We start from the raw sequence: 26,859 nt of genomic DNA on the forward strand, positions 1-26,859 counted from the left end.
AGTCGAACCTTGGAATGAGACCACTGCCCAGCAGACACCTGACTGAGCTTGCTGAGATTCTGAAGCAAAGCCCAAATTCCTGACTCACAGAAGCTGTAGACCAATAATGTATGTTGTTTTGAGCCACTAATTGTGTGGCCATTCATTATGCAGCAGGAGAAGGCAAATACAATGTACGTTTGGGTCGCATCCAGGTCTGGGCTTTTAAACTGCCGGGCTGCAGTGCACATTCTGCTGCTGCTGCTGCTGCTGCTGCTGCTGCTAAGTCACTTCAGTCGTGTCCAACTCTGTGCAACCCTATAGATGGCAGTCCACCAGGCTCCCCCGTCCCTGGGATTCTCCAGGCAAGAACACTGGAGTGGGTTGCCATTTCCTTCTCCAATGCATGAAAGTGAAAAGTGAAAGTGAAGTCGCTCAGTCGTGTCCGACTCTTAGCGACCCCATGGACTGCAGCCTACCAGGCTCCTCCCTCCATGGGATTTTCCAGGCAGGAGTACTGGAGTGGGGTGCCATTGCTTTCTCCAGCAGTGCACATTCTAGGATGTGCCTTTTGGTGAACACGCTGAGCACTTCTGCTTGGTACATACCAGGGAGGGAATTTCTGGGTCATATCCGTACATTCAGCTCTAGAAAATTCTGCCAACAGGTTTACCAACCAAGTTACATTTACATCAGTGAAGATGGGAGTCAAACCCAGGTGTGCCCAGCTCAGAAACCTTCTTGTTTTCCTACAGTCTCTGTTTCCTAAGCTCCCTGACAAGTGGTCCTTACAACAGGAAGACAAGTGTCTCCTCTTAGTAGCTTTAAGTGAGCAAAGCTTCCATGTGTAAAGTACTTTACAGGCAACATATCTTTTCACATGCATATCTCATTGAATTCCCACAACTTCCATTAAAGAGGGTATTGATGTTTTTATTCCCCACTTACAAATGGGAAAACTGAACCCAGTAAAGGTTAAGAATTTCCCTGAAACCAGATAAACCACAAGTGTCTGAAGTCATGTGTTCTGGGCCCAGAACTTTCCACTACATCATGCCTATTTCTTTCTTCTCTCTTCCCTTCTTTTTGTCCCTTCCTTTTTAAAGATATCACAGCCTATGTCAGGATTTGGAATGGGCCATATCCAAGAACAACTTTTGTTTCCTTGTTTCAATTGCATTCATCTGCATAGAGACATTGGTCAGGTTCTGCTTGTTTGACATTAGAAATGTCATAATTCTGAGTCTCAGTCTCATCATTTAATCCCAATTCTCTGAAGCATCTTCTGTTTCTCTAACAAATGTTTGGAGGGCATCTTAGAATGGATCCTCTTCACAATTTAATTAGGAAGTGTTTTAATTTCAAAGCTACACATGTATTTCTAGGCAGCTCAGATCTAGTCCGTATTTATCAGATCAGATCAGATCAGATCAGTCACTCAGTCATGTCTGACTCTTTGCGACCCCATGAATCGCAGCACGCCAGGCCTCCCTGTCCATCACCAACTCCCGGAGTTCACTGAGACTCACATCCACTGAGTCAGTGATGCCATCCAGCCATCTCATCCTCTGTCGTCCCCTTCTCCTCCTGCCTCCAATCCCTCCCAGCATCAGAGTCTTTTCCAATGAGTCAACTCTTCGCATGAGGTGGCCAAAGTACTGGACTTGCAGCTTCAGCATCATTCCTTCCAAAGAAATCCCAGGGCTGATCTGCTTCAGAACGGACTGTTTGGATCTCCTTGCAGTCCAAGGGACTCTCAAGAGTCTTCTCCAACACCACAGTTCAAAAGCATCAATTCTTCAGCGCTCAGCTTTCTTCACAGTCCAACTCTCACATCCATACATGACCACAGGAAAAACCATAGCCTTGACTAGACGAACCTTTGTTGGCAAAGTAATGTCTCTGCTTTTGAATATGCTATCTAAGTTGGTCATAACTTTCCTTCCAAGGAGTAAGCGTCTTTTAATTTCATGGCTGCAGTCACCATCTGCAGTGATTTTGGAGCCCAGAAAAATAAAGTCTGACACTGTTTCCACTGTTTCCCCATCTATTACCCATGAAGTGATGGGACCAGATGCCTGATCTTCGTTTTCTGAACCAACTTTTTCACTCTCCACTTTCACTTTCAAGAGGCTTTTTAGTTCCTCTTCACTTTCTGCCATAAGGGTGGTGTCATCTGCATATCTGAGGTTATTGATATTTCTCCTGGCAATCTTGATTCCAGCTTGTGTTTCTTCCAGTCCAGCGTTTCTCAGGATGTACTCTGCATATAAGTTAAATAAGCAGGGTGACAATATACACCCTTGACATACTCCTTTTCCTATTTGGAACCAGTCTGTTGTTCCATGTCCAGTTCTAACTGTTGCTTCCTAACATGCATACAAATTTCTCAAGAGGCAGATCAGGTGGTCTGGTATTCCCATCTCTTTCAGAATTTTCCACAGTTTATTGTGATCCACACAGTCAAAGGCTTTGACATAGTCAATAAAGCAGAAATAGATGCTTTTCTGGAACTCTCTTGCTTTTTCCATGATCCAGCGGAGGTTGGCAATTTGATCTCTGGTTCCTCTGCCTTTTCTAAAACCAGCTTGAACATCTGGAAGTTCACGGTTCATGTATTGCTGAAGCCTGGCTTGGAGAATTTTGAGCATTACTTTACTAGCGTGTGAGATGAGTGCAATTGTGGGGTAGTTTGAGCATTCTTTGGCATTGCCTTTCTTTGGGATTGGAATGAACACTGACCTTTTCCAGTCCTGTGGCCACTGCTGAGTTTTCCATATTTATAATCTTATTGAACATGCAAAGCAGTAACAGATGTGTGCTGGACACCTACAGTGTGCCAAGCTGTCAGCAGCAAAGGTGCTTAAGTATTCTGAAAAGTGACAGGCCTCAGCCTCACACACCTCTGTCCACAGAGTGCTCGTACCAGTTATCTACCGCTGAGTAACAAATGAGTCAAAACTCTGTGGCTTGAAACCACCAATGACAATTTGCCTCTCATTGTCTGAGTGGGTCAGGAACTGGGGAAGGGCTTGTCTGAGCAGGTGGCTCTTGTGTGGTTTTAATCTAGTGGTGGCTAGAACTAAAATGGAGAAGGCAATGGCAAGCCACTCCAATACTCTTGCCTAGAAAATCCCATGGATGGAGGAGCCTGGTAGGCTGCAGTCCATGGGGTCGCTACTAGTTGGACACGACTGAGCAACTTCACTTTCACTTTTCACTTTCATGCATTGGAGAAGGAAATGACAACCCACTCCAGTGTTCTTGCCTGGAGAATCCCAGGGACAGGGGAGCCTGGTGGGCTGCCATCTATGGGGTCTCACAGAGTTGGACACGACTGAAGCGACTTAGCAGCAGCAGCAGCAGAACTAGAACAGCAGGTATGCTAAGTCGCTTTAGGCGTGTCAGACTCTTTGCGACACTATGGATGATAGCCCGCCAGGCTCCTCTGTCTGTGGGATTTCTCAGGCAAGAATACTGGAGTGGATTGCCATTTCCTCCTCCAAGAACAGGGGTTTGGAGTAAATGGTGGCTGGCCAAGGACATCAATTTCTCTGTCTCCCCCTCCTCTCTTCCCCTCCCTGTCTCCCTCCCTCCCTTTCTCTCCCCAACCCCTTTCATGTTATCTCAGAGCTTCTCCATGTGGTCTCTCCACATGGGCTGGCTTGGGCTTCCTCACAATATGGCAGCCTCGTGCCAGCTGAAGGCTCTACGAGCGAGTGTTCCAGTGACAATGAGGAGGCTGCCTGGCCTTTTGTGCCCCAGTCTTGGAAGTCATGCAGCAACACTTCCACCACATTCTTTTGACAGCACTACACTGTGTCAGATGAGTCCTCTGGCAAGCAGCCACTGGGATGGAGCTTAGAGTCCAAGAGGTCTGCTGTGGGTAGCATCTGAAAGAGAACAGAGTGGGAGGCAGAATGGGGCAGCAAAAGCTTTCAGACCACAGTGTAGATCTGATACTTTTGAGGGGAAGAGGGTGGGAGTGTGCAGGATGGGGCAGGAAGAGCCACTGAGGGTGGTGCATATGGGAGGTGTGGCCAACCCTACCTCCCCGGACTCAGGACCAAAGGTTGTCTGCTGGGAGACGCCCATGTTGGGAAACACCAAGCCCTGGACTTCTGCCCTGCTGAGTCATGGGCAGGGCCGCCCAGGAAGAGTGTGGCCTTGGTCTGAAAGCTGAAGTGTGCAGTGCAGGCACTAACAGTTTCAGGCATCAGCTACAGTCTTCCTTGCAGCTGAACACTGAGTTCTTTCTTGAAGGGAGATCTGAGCAGTGAACTGCATGGCTACTCCACACGCCCACTCAGATTCAAGGAGAGGAGAGTTAGAGTTAGGATAGGAATTATCTCCACTGTCTTTGGAACATACCACCTGCTGCAATCCATGGGGTTATATACTGCATGTAGGAAATGATATTGGGGAGAGATGAATATCTTATGCCTTGGAATTGGCCAGAAATGGGGTGATTGGCACTTCACTAACTAGCTGTGTGACTTTGGACACATTACCTTACCTGCCTGAGCCTCAGTTTTTTCATCTGTGAAACGGGAAAGTAATAAAGCCCCTCCTTCAGGGTTATCTGAGAGTTAGACGAGATGAAACATGTGAAAGACTTTGCACTTTTCCTAGCATGTAGTCAGTGCTCTGAAACATGAATATCATCACCGTCAGTACCGACCATCAAGAAATGGTGACCATCTATGACCACTCAGTCTAAGCAGTGAGTGACCACATATGTTGCAGAAGCCTCAGGAATGTGATGTCCAGAGACAGGAACTGAGACCCCACAAAGTATTTCACACCAGCGTGGGTCTTGATGAGAACACTGAGTTCCCAAGAAGAGATTGAACTGAGTTTAATACAGTTACTAATGGAGATCCAACCAGTCCATTCTGAAGAAAATCAGCCCTGGGATTTCTTTGGAAGGACTGATGCTAAAGCTGAAACTCCAGTACTTTGGCCACCTCATGTGAAGAGTTGACTCATTGGAAAAGACTCTGATGCTGGGAGGGATTGGGGGCAGGAGAAGAAGGGGACGACAGAGGATGAGATGGCTGGATGGCATCACTGACTCGATGGTCGTGAGTCTGAGTGAACTCTGGGAGTTGGTGACGGACAGGGAGGCCTGGTGTGCTGCGATTCATGGGGTCGCAAAGAGTCGGACACAACTGAGCAACTGAACTGAATTGAACTGAATATTAAAGCAGGAAACGTGAGACGTTCAGGCACCCTGAGCTGTCTGTATGCAGTGGCTGAGCTCTGTTCATACTTGTAACAAACACGGGGGGCCAAGGGCTGGCACAGAGCCAACACCTCCAAGTGTTCACCCTGTCAAATCACACTGGATAAAGAGTAACATGTAGCTTCCTGGAAGATGCACAAGTTATGAAGCCAGATAAATATAGGTTCTTTTTTTCCCATCCAGAATGGAAATGAAAACACTGTGGCTTTTCATTACTGTTAAAACTCATGCTACCTCACTGTAATTTTTTTTAATCCAGCAACTCAAAAATAGAGTTTTAAAAAATATTTTAAAGTTTTTTTTTTTTTTAGAGCCATCACCCAGAAATAACTTAGCGTTAACATTTTGGTGAACTTTTTTTCAGAATGCTTTGTTTTGTCTTTTAAAATAAAAATAGATTCATGGTATAATAGTGTTTTGAAACGAGATCTTTGTCTTGTGGGCAACATGTGATCCTCATGAGGGAGGCTGCCCTGGGTGCCCACAGAATGTCATCCTCCATATATGTCCACACCCTAACCCCTGGAAGCTGTGAATATGTTACATTACATATGGCAAAAGGGAACTAAGGTGGCAGATGGAATTATGGTTGCTAATCAACTCGGTGTATGTATATGCACCCAATCTTCTTTATCCATTCCTCTGTCAACAGGCACTTAGGTTGCTTCCACGCCTTGTCTGTTGTGCATACTGCTGCTGTGAACACAGGGGTGCCTGTACTTTTTTGAATTATAGTTTTGTTCAGATATAAGGAATGGAATATTGCTAAAAATCCCCCGTATGATTCTGAAGTGCAGCAGTTTGAGAACCATTAGTCTAGAGCAGTGGTCCTCCACAGTGGGAAGGCAGCTGGTTCCCCCAGGGGACATTTGGTAATGGCCAGAGACATTTTCGGTTGTTGACTGGAGCTACTATTGGTATCTAGTGTGTAGGGGCCAGGATGCACGGGATGGCTCTGCGTCACACAAACACAATATGTCTGTCGTGTCAAGGGTGAGAGGCTCTCCAGGGACACATGTGCCCCAGGACCTGGAGATGTGTCTAAGAATGTTCATGGTAGTGCTGCAACAGCAAAAACAAACCCACCTGTGTGCATGCGTGCTCAGTCATGTTCAACTCTTTGTGACCCCATGGACTGTAGCCCACCAGTCTCCTCTGTCCATGGGATTTTTCAGGCAAGAATACTGGAATGGGTTACCATGTCCTCCTCCAGGGGATCTTCCTGACCCAGGGATCGAACCCATATCTCCGGCATCTCCTGCAGTGCAGGCTGATTCTTTACTGCTGAGCCAAACACACCTGGATGCAAATCAAATAAAAGGAGAAATCCACATTCGTATATTCACAGCACAGACAACTCGGAGAACAGCTAGTAGGGAGAGAGGCATGAACACACCAGCGCTGAGAGGGCAGAGCCCTCCCTGGGGAGGTGGGGTCTCCAGGAGCTGTGTCTGTCTGCCCAGGGAGCCCTGGAGAGCTTACAAGTCTCTCTCTACTCTAGGTTTCTTGGTTAGTTTGACAATTCATGGGAAATTTTATCCTATTTGGTCGTTTTTAAGTAATCTGGGCAACTCCAGTAAAGAAAAAAATCAGTATGCATGAAAATATTTCCTGCAGCAGGATCTATATATTAGCAGGAAAAAAAAATTAGAAGCTGTGTAAATATCCAGAAATGGCAGAGCGATTAAGAGATTATGGTACATCAACTCAATTGAATGTTATGCAGCCATTAAAAAGGATGATTATGAAGGTGATTTAGAAACATGGGAGATGTTTGTGATGTGATGGGAAGTAAAAAAGAACAGGAAATAAACAGCACAAACACAGTGATTACAACTCAGAAAAATGTGTTGGCCTGTGGACAAATACTGGAAGGATTTGCAGAAATAAAAACTGCCGTAATTAAGATGCTAGAATTATGGGTGATTTTTTTTTTCCAAAAAAATTTTTAGCTCTTTTTTTATGCTTAAAAGTAGATATCTTTCGGGCTTCCCCAGTGGCTCAGTGGTAAAGAATCGGCCTGCCAATGCAGGAGATGCAGATTCGATCCCTGGGTGGCGAAGGTCCCCTAGAGAAGGAAATGGCAGCCCACTCCAGTATTCTTGCTGGGAAATCCCATGGACAGAGGAGCCTGATGGGCTACAGTCCATGGGATCACAGAGTCAGACATGACTTAGTAACTAACAACAACAGATATCTTTTGGGACAGCTGCCAAGCCCATAACCCTCTCCTCCGAATACTGTGTCCCTTCCCAAAAGGGTACATCCCCCAGTCCCATTACCTTTTATCCTAGCCTGGTCACTTAATCCAAGATGGATCAATCAGATTCTCTGAACTGAAATTGGGTAGAGAGATGCAAATCCTTCTGAGATGGTCCCTTTTTTTTTTTTTTAAAATAAAATCCACATAACATAAAATTAATTTTTATTTTAACCATTTTTTTTTCTTTCCACTTTCACTGTGATATTATTGACAGAAGTTTAAGGTGTACAGCATAATGATTTGACTTACTTACATCATAGAATGATTCCCACAATAAATTTAGTGAACATCCATTACTGCATATAAATTAAAAAAGAAGTAGGAAAAGAATTTCCCCTTATGATGAGAACTCAGGATTTACTCTTTAATAGCAGCTTTCATATGGGACATACAACGGTGTTAATTACATTTATCATGTTGTACCTTACAGCCCTCGTACTTATTTATCTTACAAGTGGAATTTTGTGCCTTCTGACTACCTCCATCCCTGCCTCTGGAAACCACCAATCTGGTCTTTTTTTCCTTTGAGTTTGCTTTTGAAGTATAACTGACCTCCAACACTGTGTTAGCTCCTATTACACAACATAGCGATTCAGTGTTTCTCTACTTCACAAAATGACCACGGCAAGTCTAGTTACCATCTGTCTCCACACAAAGATATTACATAACTATTGACTATATCCCTCAACGCTGTACATTTCATACATGTGCCTCATTCATTTCCTACCTGGAAGTTTGAGCCTCTTTCAGCCATTTTAAAGTGTGCAGTTTGGGAGGTTTTAGTACATTCATGTTGTGCAGTCATCATCACTGGATAATTCCACATCATTTCCATCAGCCAAAAAGAACTCCACACCCATGAACTGTGACTACCAATTCTCCCCTCCCACAGTGCTAGGCAACCATTAATTTACTTTCTGTCTGTATAGACTTTTGTAGAGACTTGTTCTAGAGATTTCACATAAATAGGATCCTACAAAACGTGGTCTTTTGTATCTGGCTTCTTTCACTTGGCATAATGTTTTCCAGACTCATCCATGTTGCAACATGTATCAGTATTCCATACCTATTGATGGCTGTTAATATTCCATTTTGTAGACATATGACATTGGGTTTATTCCATTCATCCAGTCATGGATGTTTGGGCTGTTTTTGACTTTATGAATAATGCTGCTGTGAATATCTGTATTCATGTTTTACTGTGAACATATACTTGGCCGTGGAGTTGCTGGGCCATATGGTAACTCTGTGTTTAACTTCTTAAGGTGCTACCAAAATAATTTCCACAATGGCAGCACCATTTTGGGCTTCCCTGGTGGCTCAGACAGTAAGGAATCCTCCTGCAACGCAGGAGACCTGGGTTCGATCCCTGGGTTGGGAAGATCCCTTGGAGAAGGGAATGGCAACCCACTCCAGTATTCTTGCCTGGAGAACCCCATGGACAGAGGAGTCCGGTGGGCTACAAGTCCATAGGGTCCCAGAGTCGGACATGACTGAGTGACTCAGCACACACGCACAGAACCATTTTACATCCCCACTGTGTGTGACAGTTCCAATTTCTCAATATCCTCACCAACACTTACTTGACTGTTGTTACTGTTTGTAGTTATTATTATTGCCGTGCCAGTGGATTTGAAGTGATAGCTCACTGTGGTTTTGATTTGCATTTCCATACTGACTACTGATGTTGAGAATCTTTTCACGTGTTTATTGTTCATATACATATCCTCTTGGGAGAAATGTTTATTCAAATTCCTGTGCCCTTTTTTTAAATTGGGTTGTTTATCTTTTTGGTGTCCAAATATAGGAATACTTCATACATTCTAGAGACTAGATCCTTATCAGGTATGTGATTTTCAAGTATCTCTCCCATTCTGTGGATTGTCTTTTCACTTTCTTGATAATGTCCTTTGATGCATGAAAGTTTTTAATTTTGATAAAGTGCACTTTATTTTGTTGTTTTTGCTTTTGGTGTCATATTTAAGAAACCACTGCCTAATCTAATGTCATGAAGATTTACATCTATTTTCCCTTCTGAGAGATTTATATTTAGGTCATGGATACATTTTAAGTTAATTTCTGGGTATGGTGTGAGGTGGACATCTGGATTCATTCTTTTGCATGTGGATATCCAGTTGTTCTGGTCCCATTTGTTGAAAAGTCTATCCTTTCTTCCATTCAATGGTCATAGAAACCTTGTGAGAAATCAGCAGACCACAGATGCATAGGTTTATTTCTGGACTCTCAATTCTCTCCCATCCATCTATACGTCTGCCTTTTTGTCAGCACCACATTGTTTTGGATACTGTAAATTTGTAGTGAGTTTTGAAATCAGGAAGTGCGAATCTTCCAACTTTGTTCTTCTTTTTAAAGAACAAAGAAGGAGTTTTGGCTGTTCAGGGCCTCTGGCATTTTCATTTTGAATTTTAGGCTGAACTTTTCCATTTCTGCAAAGAGGATTTGATAGGGATTGCATTGAATCTGCATATTCATCTGGGCAGTTTTACCATCTTAACCATGTTAAATATTCCAACTCATAAACACAGACTATCTTTCCATTTGATTGGATCTTCTTTCATTTCAGTGTTCTGTTTTTTTCCGTGTACATGTCCTAGATGTCCTTGGTTAAATTTATTCTTAAGTGCTTTTTTCTTTTTGATACTCTTGTAAATGGAATTGTTTTCTCAATTTCAGTCTTGGATTAGGGCAGTGTTTTGAACCAAGGGAATATGCAGGGAGAAGCAGAGAATGGCAGTTGACACCTAGAGAAAATTAACTATGAACACAGAGCAAAGCAGAATCAAGAAATTATATGTGTTCTGGGAGCTGCTTAATTCACTTTTTATACATTAAAACCTCTTATTTATCAGAAAAAAAGGAAATTATGTGAACGGATGCAGCTAGAGTTTATCATACTAAGTGAAGTAAATCAGAAAGAGAGAGACAAATACCATATGATATCACTTACATGTGGGATCTAAAAGATAACACAAATGGACCTATCTGTGAAACAGCATCAGGAACATAGAGAACAGACTGGTAGTTGCCAAGGAGGAGGGAGCTGGGAGAGAATCGGACTGGGAGTCTGGGATTAGCAGATGCAAACTGGTATATATAGAATAGAAAACAACAGGGTCCTACTGTAGAGCACCAAGAACTATATTCAATATCCTGTGATAAACCACAATGGAAAAGACTATGAAGAAGAATGTATACATACATATAACTGAGCCACTTTGCTGTACAGCAGAAATTAACACATTATAATTCAACCATACTTCAATTTAAAAAAAAAAGTATGTGAAAAGGTAGGGAGATGGAAGAGGGATTGAGAACTGTACTTTAAGCGAATATTAGTAATTAAGCAGTGGATAAGGTTCCTGCAGCAAGGCCGGGGTATCCCAGATAGATGAGAGCACATGGAATGGGGAATGTGAGGCCAAGCACCACAGCAGCCTGTCTGGCCTGGGCAGACTCCTTTCAGCAGCTGGAGATGCATCTTGGCCATTTCCTTAGTGAAGGTGAACTAGCGCTGGCTCAGAAGCCACTGCCAAGCCCTCAGAAGGCTTTGCGTGTCTGTGCCTCGGCAGAAGGAGCCCTGTAAGATCAGGGCAAAGGCTGGCCCATAAAGAACTACTACCCCTCGGCTTCTTTATACCGTAACACTTGGACCAGACAGTTCTAGGGTAGTTCTGGTATCTAGGCAGCCAGGCACTGGGTTTTCTCCCCCCTTGAACAAAGGACGCTTTGGATTTCCATCTGAGTGGAGCAAAACCGCACGTATTCCTCGTGCCTCCTGCAGTTTTTGCTCCGTGGGGGACATGGCTGGTGTGTGGTATTCTCCCATGAATGCAGTATGGGATTGGGACTAGGAGGAGGAGGAGACAACAGAAGGGAGTCAGAGCCTCACTTCCTAGGGGAGGAAATCATCTCTCCTAGGAACATTAGCCCATTCAGCAGACGGAGGATTTATCTGTGCAAATTGCTGGGCCAGTTTGCAATGCTGAGAGGTATTCCAAAGGCACCCCCTCCCCCCCACACAGGGATGTTACCAAGTGGTGCTCCCTCCAGCGATGGAAGAGGGTGCTTGCATTTGGTTGTGGAGCAAGTGAGAATAGGGTTAGTAACTGATACGGTACTCCTGCGCTCCTGCTCCTGCTCCTGAGCTTGTGCGGAAGAGACCTTCCTTGATGACCCGGTCCACAGGGTGAGGGGAAGTCCACGCCGGCCCAGTTATATCACTCCACACAGTTTATTTCCCTTACAGCACTTACCGCAACCAGTAGTTATGCCGTGGTCTGTGTTCCTGTTAGAATGTAAACTCCATGGAGGCACGATCAGGTCTGTCGTTCACTATTTTATCTCTGTGCCTAGTGCAGGACCTGGCACCTGCCAGGCCGTTAATAAACACTCTGTTGAATAAGGGAGTGAATGAATGAGGACCAAGGGAAGGGGGACAGGGTGGGGCACGAGCCGCTTGGGAGAGCCCCGTTTGCCGCATCGGTGAGAGAGCGCTCCAGCAGGCAGCTGGAAGCCTGGGTCCGGAGCTCAGGAGAGCGATAGCCTGCAGCTCTGGGGGTCATCTGTGCAAGCGAGAGCGCTAGGCAGGGGTCGAGACAGAGGCGACCTACCTTGCCAGAAACGACCACTAGCGTACTTCGTAGACACGCAGATGCCTGCGCCCCTGCCCCAGACACTCCGAGAATCTCTGGGGTCGGGCCAGGAATCTGCGCGTGTAACACGTCCGCTGAGTGACTGTCATGTTCCTTAGGGCTGAAGAGCTAGGCCCTGGAGGAGAGAGGGGCAGAGGAGGTGACTTTGGGTGAACAGCTGACAGGGCAGGGGCCACCCCTGAACTCACCAACCGGAGCCGCCCCGCCGCCGCTCGGCCCTCGGATTGGTCGCGGTCCGGGTTACCTTTGGCCGCACTTGGCCTGGCGCCGCGCTCCATACCGCCCCATCGCCCCGCCCAGTCTCCCCGCCCCCTCCCATTCCCGATTGGTCGCCGCCCCGGCCGTCCCTCAGCCTCGGCCAATGGGAAGGCGCGCGCGCCGGAAGCCGGAAGCGCGGCGGCCGCGGCGTTCCCCAGGCAGCTGTCGCCGCTCACCATGCGAGTCCTCGGGCCAGGCCTGTCTGCCGGGCGCCTCCTCCGGCTGCGGCTACCCCCGCGGCAGCCGCAGCCGCCAGGACCGCGGCTGTCGAGCGGGCGGCCGGCGGCGGCCGGCGCCCTGGAGCGGGCCATGGACGAGCTGCTGCACCGCGCCGTGCCCGCGATGCCGGCCTATGAGCTGCGCGAGAAGACCCCGGCGAGGGCGGAGAACCAGTGCGCGGACTTTGTGAGCTTCTACGGCGGCCTGGCCGAGACAGCCGAGCGCGCCGAGCTACTGGGCCGCCTGGCGCGCGGCTTCGGCGTGGACCACAGCCAGGTGGCCGAGCAGAGCGCCGGTGTGCTCCAGCTGCGCCAGCAGCCGCGGGAGGCAGCCGTGCTGCTGCAGGCCGAGGACCGGCTGCGCTACGCGCTAGTGCCGCGCTACCGCAGCCTCTTCCACCACATCAGCAAGATGGAGGGCGGCGTGCGCTTCCTGGTGCGGCTGCGGGCCGACCTGCTCGAGGCGCAAGCCCTCAAGCTAGTGGAGGGGCCGCACGTCCGGGTAAGGCTCCGCCCGGGCCGTCCCCGGACCTCGTGGGGGCGGGGACCGCCCGGGCCGCGCCCCCGCCTAGTGCCCAGGTCCGCTGACCCTAGGCGGCCCTCGCCCCTCAAGCCCCAAGCACTCCACCTTCGCTTGCCTGGAGCCGTGCCCACTTCTCCGAGAGTCACAGCCCCTGAACCCTGCCCCACTTCCTTCCCACCCTTTCCTCACTCAAGCCTCAGCTCTCTCCAGTCTTGGTAGAAACTTGGCACCCGCTTGCTTTCAAGGTGCCTGTCACGCCTCGTTCCTGATGAGCATGCTCTATAAAGTTCTCTGTTTTATTATCTTACCTGAGATTTTCGTCTTTGCGGTACACTTGAATGAGTACCAAACGGAGCATCGGGTAACTTTCTGAAAACCTGGATGGGGTCAACAAAAGGTAACTTACTTGTAGCGCCAGCTGTGTGAGCCATTATCCTGAAAAACCCTGTGAAACGTACAGAGGTGACTAGAACTCGAGGTCACCACCGTCCAGGAGTCCGGGTGCCCTCTATCGTCTCTGCCACGTCGCCCGGGGCAGAGCGTTTCACCAGCCCGAGTTAAGCCCTAAAATAGGATTCTAAGTTGTCTCCTTGGGTAATCAGGCACTTAGCGAGGTGAGCCCACTTTAGATGTGAACAAATAATTTAAGATTTAAATAGTGATGACTTGAAAGGTGGCTGATAGTTGAATATAGTTCTTGTATTCCATTGATATCAAGTATGGATCACTAATTTGCTCTATAGCAAACCAAAAATGCTGTAAACGTTATAGAAAAGTTCTGACATTCAGAACTTTATCAAGTTCAGTTGGCTTAGAAAAGAAGTGAACAGTTAAAAGGATTATGTCCTGATTCCTTTAAGAACGCCTAACACCTGGCATAATGGTTTTCCTGTTCATATCCTTACTCTTGGGGAAGTGATATGTCACCTTTTACAGTAAAAGAAACAGGTCAGATAAGTTCACATGACCTGACCAAGAACTCAGAGCAAATAAGAATGTCTGACCACTACCCAAATCCAAATTCCCTGGGTTTTATAGGCTACACTTTATATCCCGTCATGGTATATGAGTTCTGGTGTGTATAAGAAACTTTCTTTGCCGTAGATGCATTAAAACTGGGTGTAGTTAGGATTAATCTCGGGGTGATAATAGAGGCTATGATTTGACTGCTCTTAGTAGCTGACTGATCTACACCGCTAAGTGTTACCTAGGGCCAAGCTGAGAACCTTGGTGGTCTATTGCGTTAGCACCAAGTCAGTCTTGGATTCTGAGTGTGTTAAATTGAGTGTTCCCAATTAAATCCCCATCTGAAAGGCTGAGACCTTGTGTTCCACACCCTGCGGGCATACCCATTCCTCCCAAGAGTGTCTTGGGTTTAGTCTGCAATCCAAGCAGACTTTTTTTTTTCCTTTGAGGCAGAGACCAGTGCTCCTGAAAGCCTTCTGAAACTAAATTCTCATTGCATAGGAGACTTGAGAATCAGGTGGGATGTCTGTCACCTGACCCACAGTGAACCCCTCTGCCCATCCGTCCACCCCTTCAGCCATCCGTGGGCTGGCTGTGTTGTCCCAGGCATGCTCCAGGCTCCACGGTGGCGTGGTCCAGGAGCTTCCCTTCGAGTATACGAAGATTAACCGCAGACACAGTAGATGTAAGTGCCTTCCATTCACTAGCTCATTTCATCCTCAGCGAGACGTGGGGACTGCCTGACAGATGAGGTGACTGAAGCTTGTCCCAGTACAGCCCCCAGAGCGCAGAGCTGGTAAGAGCGCCTCCGCCCAAGCCCTGCCGCCGCGGCTGCAGGTGTGCACTCCATCATGGCACTCCGACTCTCAGTTGACGGCCTAACCAGATCGAAGCTGGCTTAGTCTCTTAGAATGTGCCTTCTCCTATAAAACCGAAGGGAAGGTGAGACAACCCACTCATTTAATGGCTTTGTTTTATTTGGTTTCCCTGAGTCAGGAGTTTAATGTTCTCTAGTTGTGAGTGTGTTTATCTTTCTAAGACTGTGCAAGCTTCCTTCATACCAGCCACCTCGGCGCCCACCGTCTTCTGAAGCCACAGGTCAGTCTCTACTCTTCTCTTGAAAAAAAAAAAATCATCAAACTTCGCATGGCCGGAAGGCTGGCCATCAGTGTCTGTCCTTTGGCATTTTTGCTGCCCACCGGCCACGCTGCACATCCCAACTCCCCCAGCATTTCTCCCCTGCACGGACCCTCCTCTCCAGCCAGGCTCTCTCTTGGATGGAAAGTTCCTGAACCCGCATCCCTCATGATTCCTGTTAAGAGTAGGAGCCGCCTCCACCCCCAGCTCGTTTTTTGGACTTTTCCAGCTAGTCCAGCTCAGGGTGGCCTCACCCCGTTCTGTGCTTCATAGGCATGTAACTGTCTGTACCACTCAGACGCGTTAACCACAGAATCTAGCCTTTAAATGTATTGTTACTCTGCAACTAGATGATCAGCTCCTAGAAAACTGGGAACCTTGTCCTGTGTAGCCAAATGATGAAGTGTAAGTTGGACTCCTGGGTGCCCCAGCGTCCAGCGAACCTGGCAACTAATCGCCCCCATTTGTCCCGAGGTCAGACTGCTCCACTCAAGGGTCTGAGCTTGGAACCAAGCCCCGGGGGCCGTGGAAGGTTTCTTTGCGGCTAAGACTCATCCTACACAACAGTGGGGCTGCCTCGCCCTGGGCAGTTCCTGATGTGGCCTCCGGTTCTCCATTCTCCGATGCTGAGACATTAGTTACTAAACTAGTTTACTTCCTCCCCTCGACACAGGTTTTTTAATCCATAGAAGTCGTCATGCGGACCTGATGCAGTAATTTGCCCCCAGAATCAGCTAGTGTGTTTGGCCCATCTTGATCCCATCTCTTCTGTTTGATTCGGGATTTTGCAGCAACATTTAAGAGGCAGCGCAGCTAGAGCTTTTAGCTTTTAGGAATTCAGTAGGCAACCAGCAGAGGTTTGGCCCTCGAAGCTTTAGAGTGGGAGCCCTGCATCCCCAGGGGCCAGCACCCCATCACACAGGTGCACTTCTCCCCTGGACCCTGCCGGCCTCTGGAGCTGCCAGGTAATCTCTGGTGAACCAGAGCTGCTTGGGGCTCAGGCCTGGGCATTACCCTGCTGTGGACTCAGTCTGCTGGATCTCAGAGCTTCTTGGTTACTGGATCTTGTGAGCACAGAGGCATTTTTAGAATAACCGCCGGCAAGTGGTAGGCCCAAAAGGAGGCTGACTGGGTATCTCACACGGAATAGTGGGTACCGTGGAAGGCACACCAGGAGGGGGAGGACGGGCTGGCGTCCTCTGGTTAGAAGCGTGATTTTAGGTGACCGCTGCCCAGTCCCTTCACTGTCCTGGGCCAGCAGGCTCTGCGCTGGGGTGAGAGGCTGCCAGCGGACAGTCTGCCCAAAGTCAGTCTGCTTCTCCTAAGGAATGCCCCAAGAGGTGCCGTGGAGCTCGGCTGAAAACATGCTTACCAGTGTTTGTCTCTGACCGAGGGCTGTGATAATTGGAGATAGAGGAAGGTTCTAGAAGCTTGACACTTCCATCCCTGTGGAGCCCAGCGTGAAGCCCCAGGCGGGAGTCTAGGCAGGCGTGGATCCCTTACCTTGTTCCTGTTGTTCACTCGCTCAGTCATGTCCAGCTCTTTGCAGCTCCATCGACTGCAGCACACCAGGCTTTCCTGTCCTTCACCACCTACCAGGGCTTGCTCAAACTCATGTCCGTTGAGTCGGTGATGCCATCCAACCATCTCATCCTCTGTCGTCGCCTTCTCCTCCCACCTTCAACCTTTCCCAGCATCCAGGTCTTTTCCAGTGCGTCGGCTCTTCATATCACGTGGCCAAAGTATTGGAGCGTCAGCTTCAGCAATCAGTCCTTCCAGTGAGGATTCAGGGTTGACTTCCTTTAGGATTGACTGGTTTGATCCCCTTGGTATTCAAGGGACTCTCTAGGGTCTGCCCCAGCACCGCAGTATGAAAACATCAATTCTTCGGCACTCAGCCTTCTTTATGGTCCAGCTCTCACATCCATACACGACTACTGGAAATACCATGGCTTTGACTACACAAACCTTTGTCAGATAATTTAAATCAGATAAGGTTTCTTAATTCTTCTCGATAGGAAGTTCAGAGTCAGTGTCAAGTCTCTGCAGGGAAGATGCAAGTGCTATGGGGAAAGTTCGTACAACCTGGCAAAGGTGAAACGTTTGTGCTGGGTTCTCAAGATAGCTGATCCACTGCTGAGAAGCTAGACTTTGCCACCTGTTACTTAGAAGGTCATGAGGAGCCTGAGCATCTCAGAGGGTCAGCCTGGGACTTCTTGATCCATCCCAAGTCCCCGCTGCTGTGGTCTGTCCATCTGATGCTGCTTTGTAGAACTTCTTGGATGGTAGTAAGTGAACTGATCTTAATGGAGTTGTTCCAAGAGGCATTTTAGTTGTTTTCATAGTTAAGAATTCTGTAGGAAAGGGACTTGTCATTGTCCTTGAATTCTCTGATCACAGGACCTCCCCCTGCCCACCCTCACCGAGTTTTAACCATAGGAGATAGAAGAATAATCAGTCATCCATTGTTGGTGGCGGGGGTGGGATGGCAGAGGGTGATATCAAACCCACAAAGCAGCTTTAATTAAGCTGAAAAAGAAGCAGTGCCTTGGCTTACAAGATCAAAATGTTCTTTTTGTTAAAAAAAGTTGTTCTCTGTTGAAGTTCCAAGTGAGTTGAGAGGCTAATTCTGACACCTAGGCGTGTGACCAGAAGCCCGAATCTGCGTGTTCCTTCCTGAGGAGGGCTTTGGGCTCTGAGGCGTGAGTCCAGGCCACCTGTCAGCTGCTCTCCTCCTGAAGGGGACGCCCTGTGAACTTGTAGTTGTGCGTCAACCGCGCACTGAGCAGGGGACACAGTGTGTGCGTTTTGCAGGGTGGAGCGTGCTTCCTGTGTGTCCTGGTTACAGACACAGAATTCTTTCCAAAAGCCCTTTTAGGTTGAAGAGTTACGTTTCTTACAGATAAAACCCCCAATGAAGCCCAGGGAACTCCCGTTCTAGCAGAGAGTGTAGGCACCATCAGCGATGTGCAGAGTGGGCCTGGCATTTGGGAAATGATGGGAAACGTGAACACGGAAATATGGTGAAGGCTGTGGAAACCTCAAAAGAAGTCCAGGCAGAAACAGGAGAAGGGACCGAGCTCCTCCCCAGCCAGGCCCCCAGCACCGCCGCCACGCCCAGCCCAAGACACCGTCGTGAACTCCCTGGTGGCTTGTCCTGTCTGTAATTACCCTGGTGGTCCTCGTGGTCCTACTGAGTTCTGTCAGCCAGACTAAGAGGTGAGCTTATTTGTACAGAAGAATGTTGTGCCAGCAGCTGGCACATTCAAGTCCTGGGTTGCCGATGAAGTTTCTGAATTCCTGAGGCTGACACACACATGCCCGTTCCCTCTCCTTCCACGGTCAGAGGTCCAGCAGCCTTACTGCCCTCGGCGCCTGATTCCAGCCTGAACAGCTGCGGTCCTGGTGGCCCTGAGCGGGGGAGATGGGTCACCTTTAACCTAGATTCCCAGATCTCGTGTCCAGTGTCACATTTTATAGCCGTCAGTAGCCCAGAATAGAACGAAGGGACTTAGAGAGGAGGCCACTTCCATCAGCCAGACCATTCCTTTCGTAATTGAACTGAACTACCACTGAAGCTAGATTTTCCCCAGCTTTTTCCTGTTACATGTGTCACAGAGATGCCAGTACATCCTACATGGAACTCGACTGGTCCATTCCTGACCTTTCAGAGCAGAGGTCCCCAGCCTGGGATCCAGGGACCCCTGGGGATGATCCATAGATGAGTTTCAAAGGGGTCCATGAAACCCAGGAAATTCTATGCAGAGTTTTACTAATGTGTTTGCGTTTCTCTGGGGAGAGGGTGCTGGTGTTTAGTGCACACTCTAGAGTGTGCAAGGACCCCAGGAAGACTGAACCACTGTAGTCCATGCAGGAAAGAGAGTTTTATAAGAGGCCATCTGTGTTGACCAGAAAGCCATCCCTTCCTCCCCCTGCTGCTTCTAGTCGCTGTTCTCCAGGGTGTCTTCTCTTTTCCATTTGCCATCAATCCGTTATCATCTTCCACGTGGGAGACCCCACTGATGCTTTGAGAACCAGAGGAATGAATCAGAAATGACCTCCACGCTTATGGAGCTGAGAGCCCAGTGAAGGAGACTAGACCGTGGGGTAAAGAGAGAAGAGAAATGAGAGGTCACACGGCCCTTTAGTCAAAACATTTCTGCCGTGTTCTTGCCCACCCTGTGCCCGTCTCATCCCATGGGGAGGGCCGCTCTCTGCCAGGAGGAACTCCGTGGGCAGCCCCAGCTACACGAATGTTCTTCTTTACGTGGAGTCTGACTTTTGCCTCCCCTAGTTGGTCCTAGATGACTTAACCCCCAACTTCTCGGCCCCATGGGGCCTCTTCTGTGCCCCAGGCCTTCAGTGTTTAAAGGTGGCCCTCACTTCATTCTGAAACCCTTTCTGAGCCACCAACTCCATGCCTGCAATGTATCCTCAAGTGACCAGGTTCTGAGTCCTTTGAGCTTCTAGCATGGATTAGAATGTGAACTGGCCCTATAACAGTTTCTTAGCTTGTGTACAGTTTTATAGGTGTTATCCGTCATGGTCTTTGTGATTCCTATACAGGGATTCATAAGGTCAGTTCTGTACCAGACAAACGGAGATGTTTGCTGTTATTCAGTAATAATATTCAGTGTAGTATGTAGCTCGTCTTAAATAACAGAGACTCAAGAACAATAGGGGTTTGAACAAGAGAAGCTTGCCTCTCATTTAGAAGTCTGGAGGTGGGCAGCCCAAGGCTGATCCTGCTCTGTGGTGCCCTCCGTTGACCCAGATTTCTGCTTGTTGCTCTTCCCTGAACAACTTTTATCCTCAAAGTTACCTCACGGCCCCTGGTGGCTGCTTTAGCTCTAGCCATCACATCACCTTCCAACCCGCAGTGGGAAGGACAAAGAAAAAGAGAAGCAAAGGGCTGCTCCTGCCATCTTTCAAGGTTCCCAAAAGCTGCTACAGAACACCTCCGCTTACATCTGAGTAGCCAGAACTCAGTGATGTGGCTACCCTCAGTTGCCGTGCAGGCTTTGTTCTGAACATCCTTGTGCCCAGCTAAAAAGTGAGGCTTCTGTTGATTTGGAAGAAAGGGACACAACTATTGAGGAACAACAGCCGTGTCTCTTGCTTTGGATGTCCCTCCTCTCTGGCTGTTACAAAGCTTGCCACTTATTTGGCCTGAGATCACCAGACTAAGCCGCGTCCTCTCCTCCTGCACCTCTCATTCTGGTCTTCCTCAAAGTCTCAGTGTGAATGTATCTCTGATGGTAAAGTTGACTCAGATCATTTTGGGAAGCAGATTTGCTGTAAAAAAGTGAAATTAGAATAATGTCAAATTTAAATGCACAGATTGCCAGATGCACTATTACTCTATGGCCACTCAGGGAAGGAAAGAATGCTGCCGATTCAGCCATGACCTGCCGTCACTCTAGAGATGGGTCCTGAGTTCTGAGACATTAAAAATAGGAAAACACGCACACACCTTAGAGTTGTCTAAATGTGGGGCTGGGAGCCAGCACTTATTTCTCTTAAGAAAGAAGGATGGGTGTCTTGGTGAATCAAAGAATGGTCCTGAGAGGGTGTCCACATTCGCTCCATGACACACTGTTCAGCGTGAGCTTAACTCACATGCATAGCTGTGTCCATGGTGGCAAATGAGCCAGAACACGTTATCTGACTTGGGGAACTTGGTTCAGCTTGAACACTCCAGTCGGCTGTCTTACCGGTGGGAGGAGAGAAGGGATAGCGCTGCATTCCGTCTGTCCGGCTGTCTCAGCACACACCCCTGCCCGACTTCGTGTCTGATTCCCAGCAGCACCTCGGGGATGGGGTGGACATCTTCCCCACGGAAGGTCAGCGTTCTCTCCTCTCTGTTTCAGGAAATGAACGGGGTGCTGAAAAACATGCTCTCGGAGTGGTTTTCCTCGGGGTTCCTGAACCTGGAGCGGGTCACCTGGCATTCCCCGTGCGAAGTGCTCCAGAGAATCAGCGAGTGAGTGTGACGCTGCCGCTCTGCTTAGATTTCAGCTGAAAGCCAGCCTCCATCCCCTGCCTCCCCACCCATGTACGTTTCCTCCCGAGCCTGATAAAACCCAAACACGGTATTCCCAGGGGTGGCTGTCCTGGCAGATGATGCCGAGACCACGAGGAGAAAAGGGCACAGGTAGAGACAGGTCCTTCTGCCAGTGAACCTGCACGAGGGGTCTCGGCTACGTGCTCATAGTTAAAGCCCTTGGGGGACTTCCTCAGCAGTCCAGTGGCTGAGACTCTGTGCTTCCACTGCAGGGGGCACGGGTTTGGTCTCTGATCAGGGAGCTAAGACCCTGCATGCCACACGGCATAGCCAAAAAATAAATGATGATAATAAACGTCTAAAAGAAAGAAAGAAAGCTCTCAAGCCCACTTCTGCCCAAAGAACCCCATGATCAGAGCTGCCCAGACTCACAGACCAAGAGTGAGTATTAGTCACCCAGACAGCATCGTCCCAACCAGCTGTTAAAACGTCTCCCTTGGATAAGAATTTCCAAACTCACAATACAGTGAGCGAATCCAGCCTGACCTGGACACCGTGAAAGGCGGGCTGGCATACAGTGCTGCTGCTGTGCCTCGTGTTGAAACAGCAGCGGTGGACGAGGTGGCTGGACTAGCAGAACCCGCCAGGCAACGCGTGTCCACGGGCAGCGATGACTTCAGACCTCGGAGATTCAGAGCAGACGCAGGACCCCCAGCAACAGGCATCTGGTCAGGCCCCTGTGTGAAAATCCGGCGTACAACCGCTCCCCCAGGGCCCGGCGAACTAGGCTTTAAGACCCGGGCCAAGAGCACAGTTTTGTGTGTAAGACGATCACCCACTCTGGTTCCTCTCAGTCTGTACCGCTTCATGCTAAAGCGATCTTCTCTGAATTTCCTCCCGAGTCCCTCGAAGCTGTATTTACAGGGTTTCTTTGACCTGAGTGAATAGCCGACTAGGACTTTGCCCCGGCTATCTGATCCGTGATCTGTGACGTTTGTCTCTCTTCGTTGTCTCGTGCCCACCAGGGCTGAGGCCGTGCACCCCGTGAAAACCTGGATGGACATGAAGCGACGCGTGGGGCCCTATCGGAGGTGCTACTTCTTCTCTCACTGCTCGACGCCAGGGGAACCCCTGATCGTCCTGCACGTGGCCCTGACCAGCGAGATCTCCAGCAGCATCCAGGTACCTGTGTGCCCTCGGTGCAGGTCAGGTGACCCAGAGTGGGGCCCCGTGGCCCTGGAGGAGGGCCAGCGTGCTTCTCCAGGGCTCAAGAGGAGTGTTTTGCACGGAGGCCCCAGAGAGGCCTAAGGGCCAGGAGTCATGATTCCACAGTTTGCATGAGAATTTGAAGTGATGGAAATGATACAGCGCTGGGCACACAGCCGCAGAGGTTGTGAGACCACCGCCTCCAGAGAGATCTCAGGACGTGTAGCCTCTGGAGCTGGTCTGGGGAGTCAGGGGAGACTCTCTATCTACCCTGGGGTCCTTTGTGTTTTCCAGACGATCATAGTAAAGGAGTGCCCCCCATCAGAGACGGAGGAGCGGAACAAGATCACCACGGCCATCTTCTACTCGCTGAGCCTAACCCAGCAGGGGCTGCAGGGCGTGGAGCTGGGCGCCTTCCTCATCAAGCGGGTGGTGAAGGAGCTGCAGGTGAGCGAGCTGGGCGCTGGTCCCACCCTGTGCATCCCCACCTTGGGGTGGCCGAGGAGTCCTGCCCTCATCTCAAGGACAAGGTGACTCTCCAGGCCAGGGTGAGCAGGAGGGGTGCCCCTTGGCAGCTCCTAGGAGCCCTGAGACACCTCGGGAGGTGGAAGGCATGCTGAGAAAAAGGCCCCCAAAACTAGCCTCTCATGGACCAGGAGGCTCAGATGCGTCCCAAGGGCGGCGGCATCTGCAAGGGTCCCTGCGCCCGGGCTGGTGGGGCCGTTTCCTCCTGGCACTCGGTCACCAGCAGGCTCCCATGGTCCAGTCCTGGCCCTGACAAGCACCGCCCAGCCACCCTCAGCCACTCGTGGTCAGCAGGGAGCCCCGAGCTCAGGCCAGGCAGCTGGAGGGTGCGAACGCTGACACAAGGTTCTCTCAGTTGCCCTGGGAAACAAACGTCTGGTCCACTGTGGGTCTGGGCTGTTTAAAACCACCTCACAAGGGGCTGGGGCAAACTGTCATGCATAGAGTCTCATTTTTAGGTAAAATAATTAGACGGTTAGGAACGGGCTCTGAGAGCGGTGTTCTCTGCGCCTGTGGTCTCCATACACGCGGCGGCCTCTGCAGCCCCTCAGAGAGGGACGGGCCAGGGTGGAATTCAGACACCGTCTCGCGGTAGACTCCTCACATTACATCTGAGTTCTCAGGATGCAGTTGGGCATCAGCTTCTAGATTCAGACCCTGCTGCGCTCTCCCCAGAGGTGATAAGAGCCACTTGTTCTAGTTACTCTTGAGTTCTTTTCTTCTGCTTCTCTGCTGAAGGTGTTGATGATGGGGGTGGGGTTGGGGGAGCGAGCAAGAGGGTCAGGAAGGCAGTCGGAGGAGGAGGCCCGTCCCGGGACCCGCCCACAAGCTCTGCTCCTGAGTCCTGCGGCCCAGGAGCTGCGCTGCCCGCTGACGTCCACTCCCCATCTGGGCTGGGAGCGGGATGGCCGTCCGGGGAGTCTGGAGAGAAGCACAGCCCTGTCCCCACAGAGGTCTGCGTGGCGGGTTATGAAAGATGGGGGGAGCAGGGTTAGGAGCTTCCGGGGGTCATCTTAAGAGCATCCTGTTGTTAAAGTTGTGGTTCTGGATCCTGAGTGAGGACGAAGAGGACTGTAAATCCTTGTCATGTAAATCCAGACAGCAGGATGTGAGAGAGCTGTCTCAGCCTTGTAAACACCGCCAGGAGACAGAGGACTCCTCTCTGTCGCCTGGAGAGCTCAGAGTACTGGAGCGCTGCTTCCTTTGCTTCTGTCCTGAACTTTAAGATGCTTCTTCTGTCGTGAGCGTATGTTACATTTTCAATTGGAAAATTCTGGCTTCTGTGAAACAAGCATTGAGGACGCTGTGCGATTTGAACAGCAGTGATTGAACCGTGTTATCTGATGTGGAGACCTGCCCTTGCCCCCCGCCCCCGCCCCATCCTCCGCCCCCATTGGTATTGTTAGGTGATCAGTTATTCATTCAACAGTGTGCGGAGCACCAAACCCGATTATGCTGCCTCAGCAGAGTCCCTGAGAGGCACCTGGTGGGCTCTATTCAGGCCCCCACTCCACAGCGACCCACCCCTCCGATTTCAGGCGAGACCCCCAGCTTGCCTGCACGGATGGCGGTACAGGTGGACACACCACAAGGGGAGGCTTGTCCTGGGGCCGCAGGATGCCTCCAGGACTCCTGCACATGGCAGATTCTTGTTGTGAGAGTAGCCCGCCGCACATGGTGCCCGTCCGCCACGCGGCAGCACCCGGAGGCTAGCCACACGTAGGCCGTAAACGCGGGGGTGTCCGTGTCCGTGCCTCAGCCCTGAACCGCGTGTGTGTGTTCTCTCCCCCTCCTCCCCTACCCCCCGCGCCTGCAGAAGGAGTTCCCCGCGCTGGGCGCCTTCTCCAGCCTGTCTCCCATCCCCGGCTTCACCAAGTGGCTCCTGGGGCTACTCAAGTCCAAAGCCAAGGAGCACGGGCGGAGCGGACTGTTGACGGACTCCGAGAGTCAGGAGATCGCCGAGCTCACGGGCGGCCCCGCGCTCGAAACGCTACAGACGCTGCTGAGCAGCAGCGAGTGGGCGCAGTCGGAGCAGCTGGCGCGGGCACTGCAAGCCCCGCTGATGCGGCTGTGCGCCTGGTACCTGTACGGGGAGAAGCACCGGGGCTACGCGCTCAACCCCGTGGCCCACTTCCACCTGCAGAACGGGGCCGTGCTCTGGCGCATCAACTGGCTGGCCGACGTCAGCCTCAAGGGCGTCACGGGCGCCTGCGGCCTGATGGTCAACTACCGCTACTTCCTAGAGGACACGGCCGCCAACAGCACCGCCTACCTCGGCTCCAAGAGCATCAAGGCCTCCGAGCAGGTCCTCAGCCTGGTGGCGCAGTTCCAGAAGAACAGCAAACTCTAGCGTCACGCTCACCGAAGCCGACCGACGTCCCCCAGCCCAGGAAACGATGATTTCCCGGGGGTGGGGACGTGGGGCTGTGCACCCAGAGGCACTTCTAGAGTAAAGCGGAGTTGAACTGTGGTCTCTGGCCTGTGGCGGGCTCACACCCGGAGGCCGGGCCCCGGCTTCCACGGCGAGAGGGAAGGCGTGTTACTGCCGGGTGGTGGTGGGTATCGGTGGCTGTGGGCTGGGTGGGGATGCGGGGCCCTCCCCTGGGGATTCCATCAGGGCCTCAGCCTGCCCCGCTACCCTGGCACGGCCTTCAGAAGCCAGCTCTCGTCCCAGGGCAGGGTGGGCGCCAGGCCCCAGGCAGATGGCCCAGATGACAACGGATGTTCCTCTGAGCTCAGAACACGGTTCAGCCGTGGTCGCCTTAGCCGACTCTCTCCACCAATGGCGGCGGGGTGGAGGGCTTGCTACGTCTCACCAGTTAAATTCTGGAGATATATGAAAAGGTTTGCGAATCTACACAAACTTCACTCGGTTAAATTATTGGACACAAGAGTTGTCGTCGCCCGGGATTTAACCTGGATTATAGACTCGACAGTCACAGTGATTCAAGTTCATAATGAACTTCATAGCAGAGAACAAGTTTGTTCTGTGAGGCATTAAACGCATGGTTATTCACTGTCGCGTGACGGTTGTCTTTGAGGTCCGAGGCCTCGTTAGCTGTGCCCTTGGTCCCCAGCCAGCCCGCAGGCACGTCTGGTCTCTGTGAAGCTGGCCTGGAGCGGGTGGCCTGAGGACAGAGGGGAAGGGGGTTGTGGGGGTGCAGGGGGTGTGGTGTTGAATCAGGCGGCAGGTCCCCCACTTTCCTTGCCTTTCGCCTTCCAGACCCATCCCTGGGCCTTCTCTGTAGCTTCAGCGTGCCGCTTGGGGCCTAGTAACACATAACGCGACCTCCGTCACAGCTAGAAACTGCTTTTTCTGTGTCCTGGTGGAAGCAGGGTCCTCCTTCTGGGTGCTGCTTGGAGCTGATGCTGGAGGCACTAGGGCTCTGCGGGCCTAATGTCACCGCCCCCCAGAGCTTGGAAAGAGTTCAGGCACTGACTGCTTGCATGTGGCGGACGGGGCCTGAGACTGCAGTCCCCAGTTCCCGCACTCCGCACCTTGTCTCTGTTCAACCTCGTATGTGAGAATCTTCAAACAGAAGACACAAGAGTGGGCAAATAGTATAATTGTGTGCTTGTATAACCCTGTAGTATAACCCTGTGTGCTGATCACCCAGCTTCCACAGTCATCGATAATTTTCCATTTCTGTCACACCTTATTTCTTATAGCCTCACATTAGGTGCTCTGTGAAGACTGGATGAAGGATGCTGGATGGGTGCTGGGAAAATTGTGGAATTGATGGATGGGATGGATGGGTGGATGATGGGATGGATGGATGGGTGGATGATGGGTTGGGTGGATGATGGAATGGGTGGATAATGGGATGGGTGGATGATGGGATGGGTGGATGGGTGGATGATG

At 50.4% G+C, this 26,859-nt stretch overlaps 1 protein-coding gene and 1 long non-coding RNA gene across 7 annotated transcripts; one reads left to right on the top strand and one right to left on the bottom strand.

Moving 5' to 3' along the window:
• Nucleotides 1-891: 891 nt before the first annotated feature.
• LOC147353011 (uncharacterized) lies at nucleotides 892-12,455 on the bottom strand. 3 transcript variants are annotated; one of them, XR_015145308.1, is made up of 4 exons: nucleotides 12,119-12,455; nucleotides 11,762-11,899; nucleotides 6,311-6,523; nucleotides 892-3,872 (listed from the first exon to the last, which is right to left on the bottom strand). It is a non-coding gene; the product is annotated as an uncharacterized LOC147353011 (long non-coding RNA). The 3 variants fall into 3 exon arrangements; XR_015145307.1 differs by having other exon boundaries at nucleotides 11,762-12,450; XR_015145306.1 differs by lacking the exon at nucleotides 11,762-11,899 and having other exon boundaries at nucleotides 12,119-12,444.
• Nucleotides 12,456-12,553: 98 nt separating this feature from the next.
• Nucleotides 12,554-26,013, top strand: MLYCD (malonyl-CoA decarboxylase). Of its 4 annotated transcripts, none has more exons than XM_086350083.1 (5): nucleotides 12,554-13,138; nucleotides 21,133-21,317; nucleotides 22,292-22,448; nucleotides 22,767-22,919; nucleotides 24,814-26,013. In XM_086350083.1, coding segments are annotated over exons 2-5 (846 nt in total). In that variant the 5' UTR covers nucleotides 12,554-13,138; nucleotides 21,133-21,315; the 3' UTR covers nucleotides 25,348-26,013. The 4 variants fall into 4 exon arrangements, with proteins under 4 accessions (XP_086206209.1, XP_086206207.1, XP_086206211.1 ...); XM_086350081.1 differs by having other exon boundaries at nucleotides 21,133-21,245; XM_086350085.1 differs by lacking the exon at nucleotides 12,554-13,138 and adding an exon at nucleotides 14,849-15,067.
• Nucleotides 26,014-26,859: the final 846 nt, after the last annotated feature.

This window comes from Bos grunniens, chromosome 18 (genome assembly GCF_055505025.1).
Source record: "Bos grunniens cultivar Pamir isolate PY7600 chromosome 18, Bosgru_T2T1.0, whole genome shotgun sequence".
In the NCBI taxonomy this organism is placed as follows: Eukaryota; Metazoa; Chordata; class Mammalia; order Artiodactyla; family Bovidae; genus Bos; species Bos grunniens.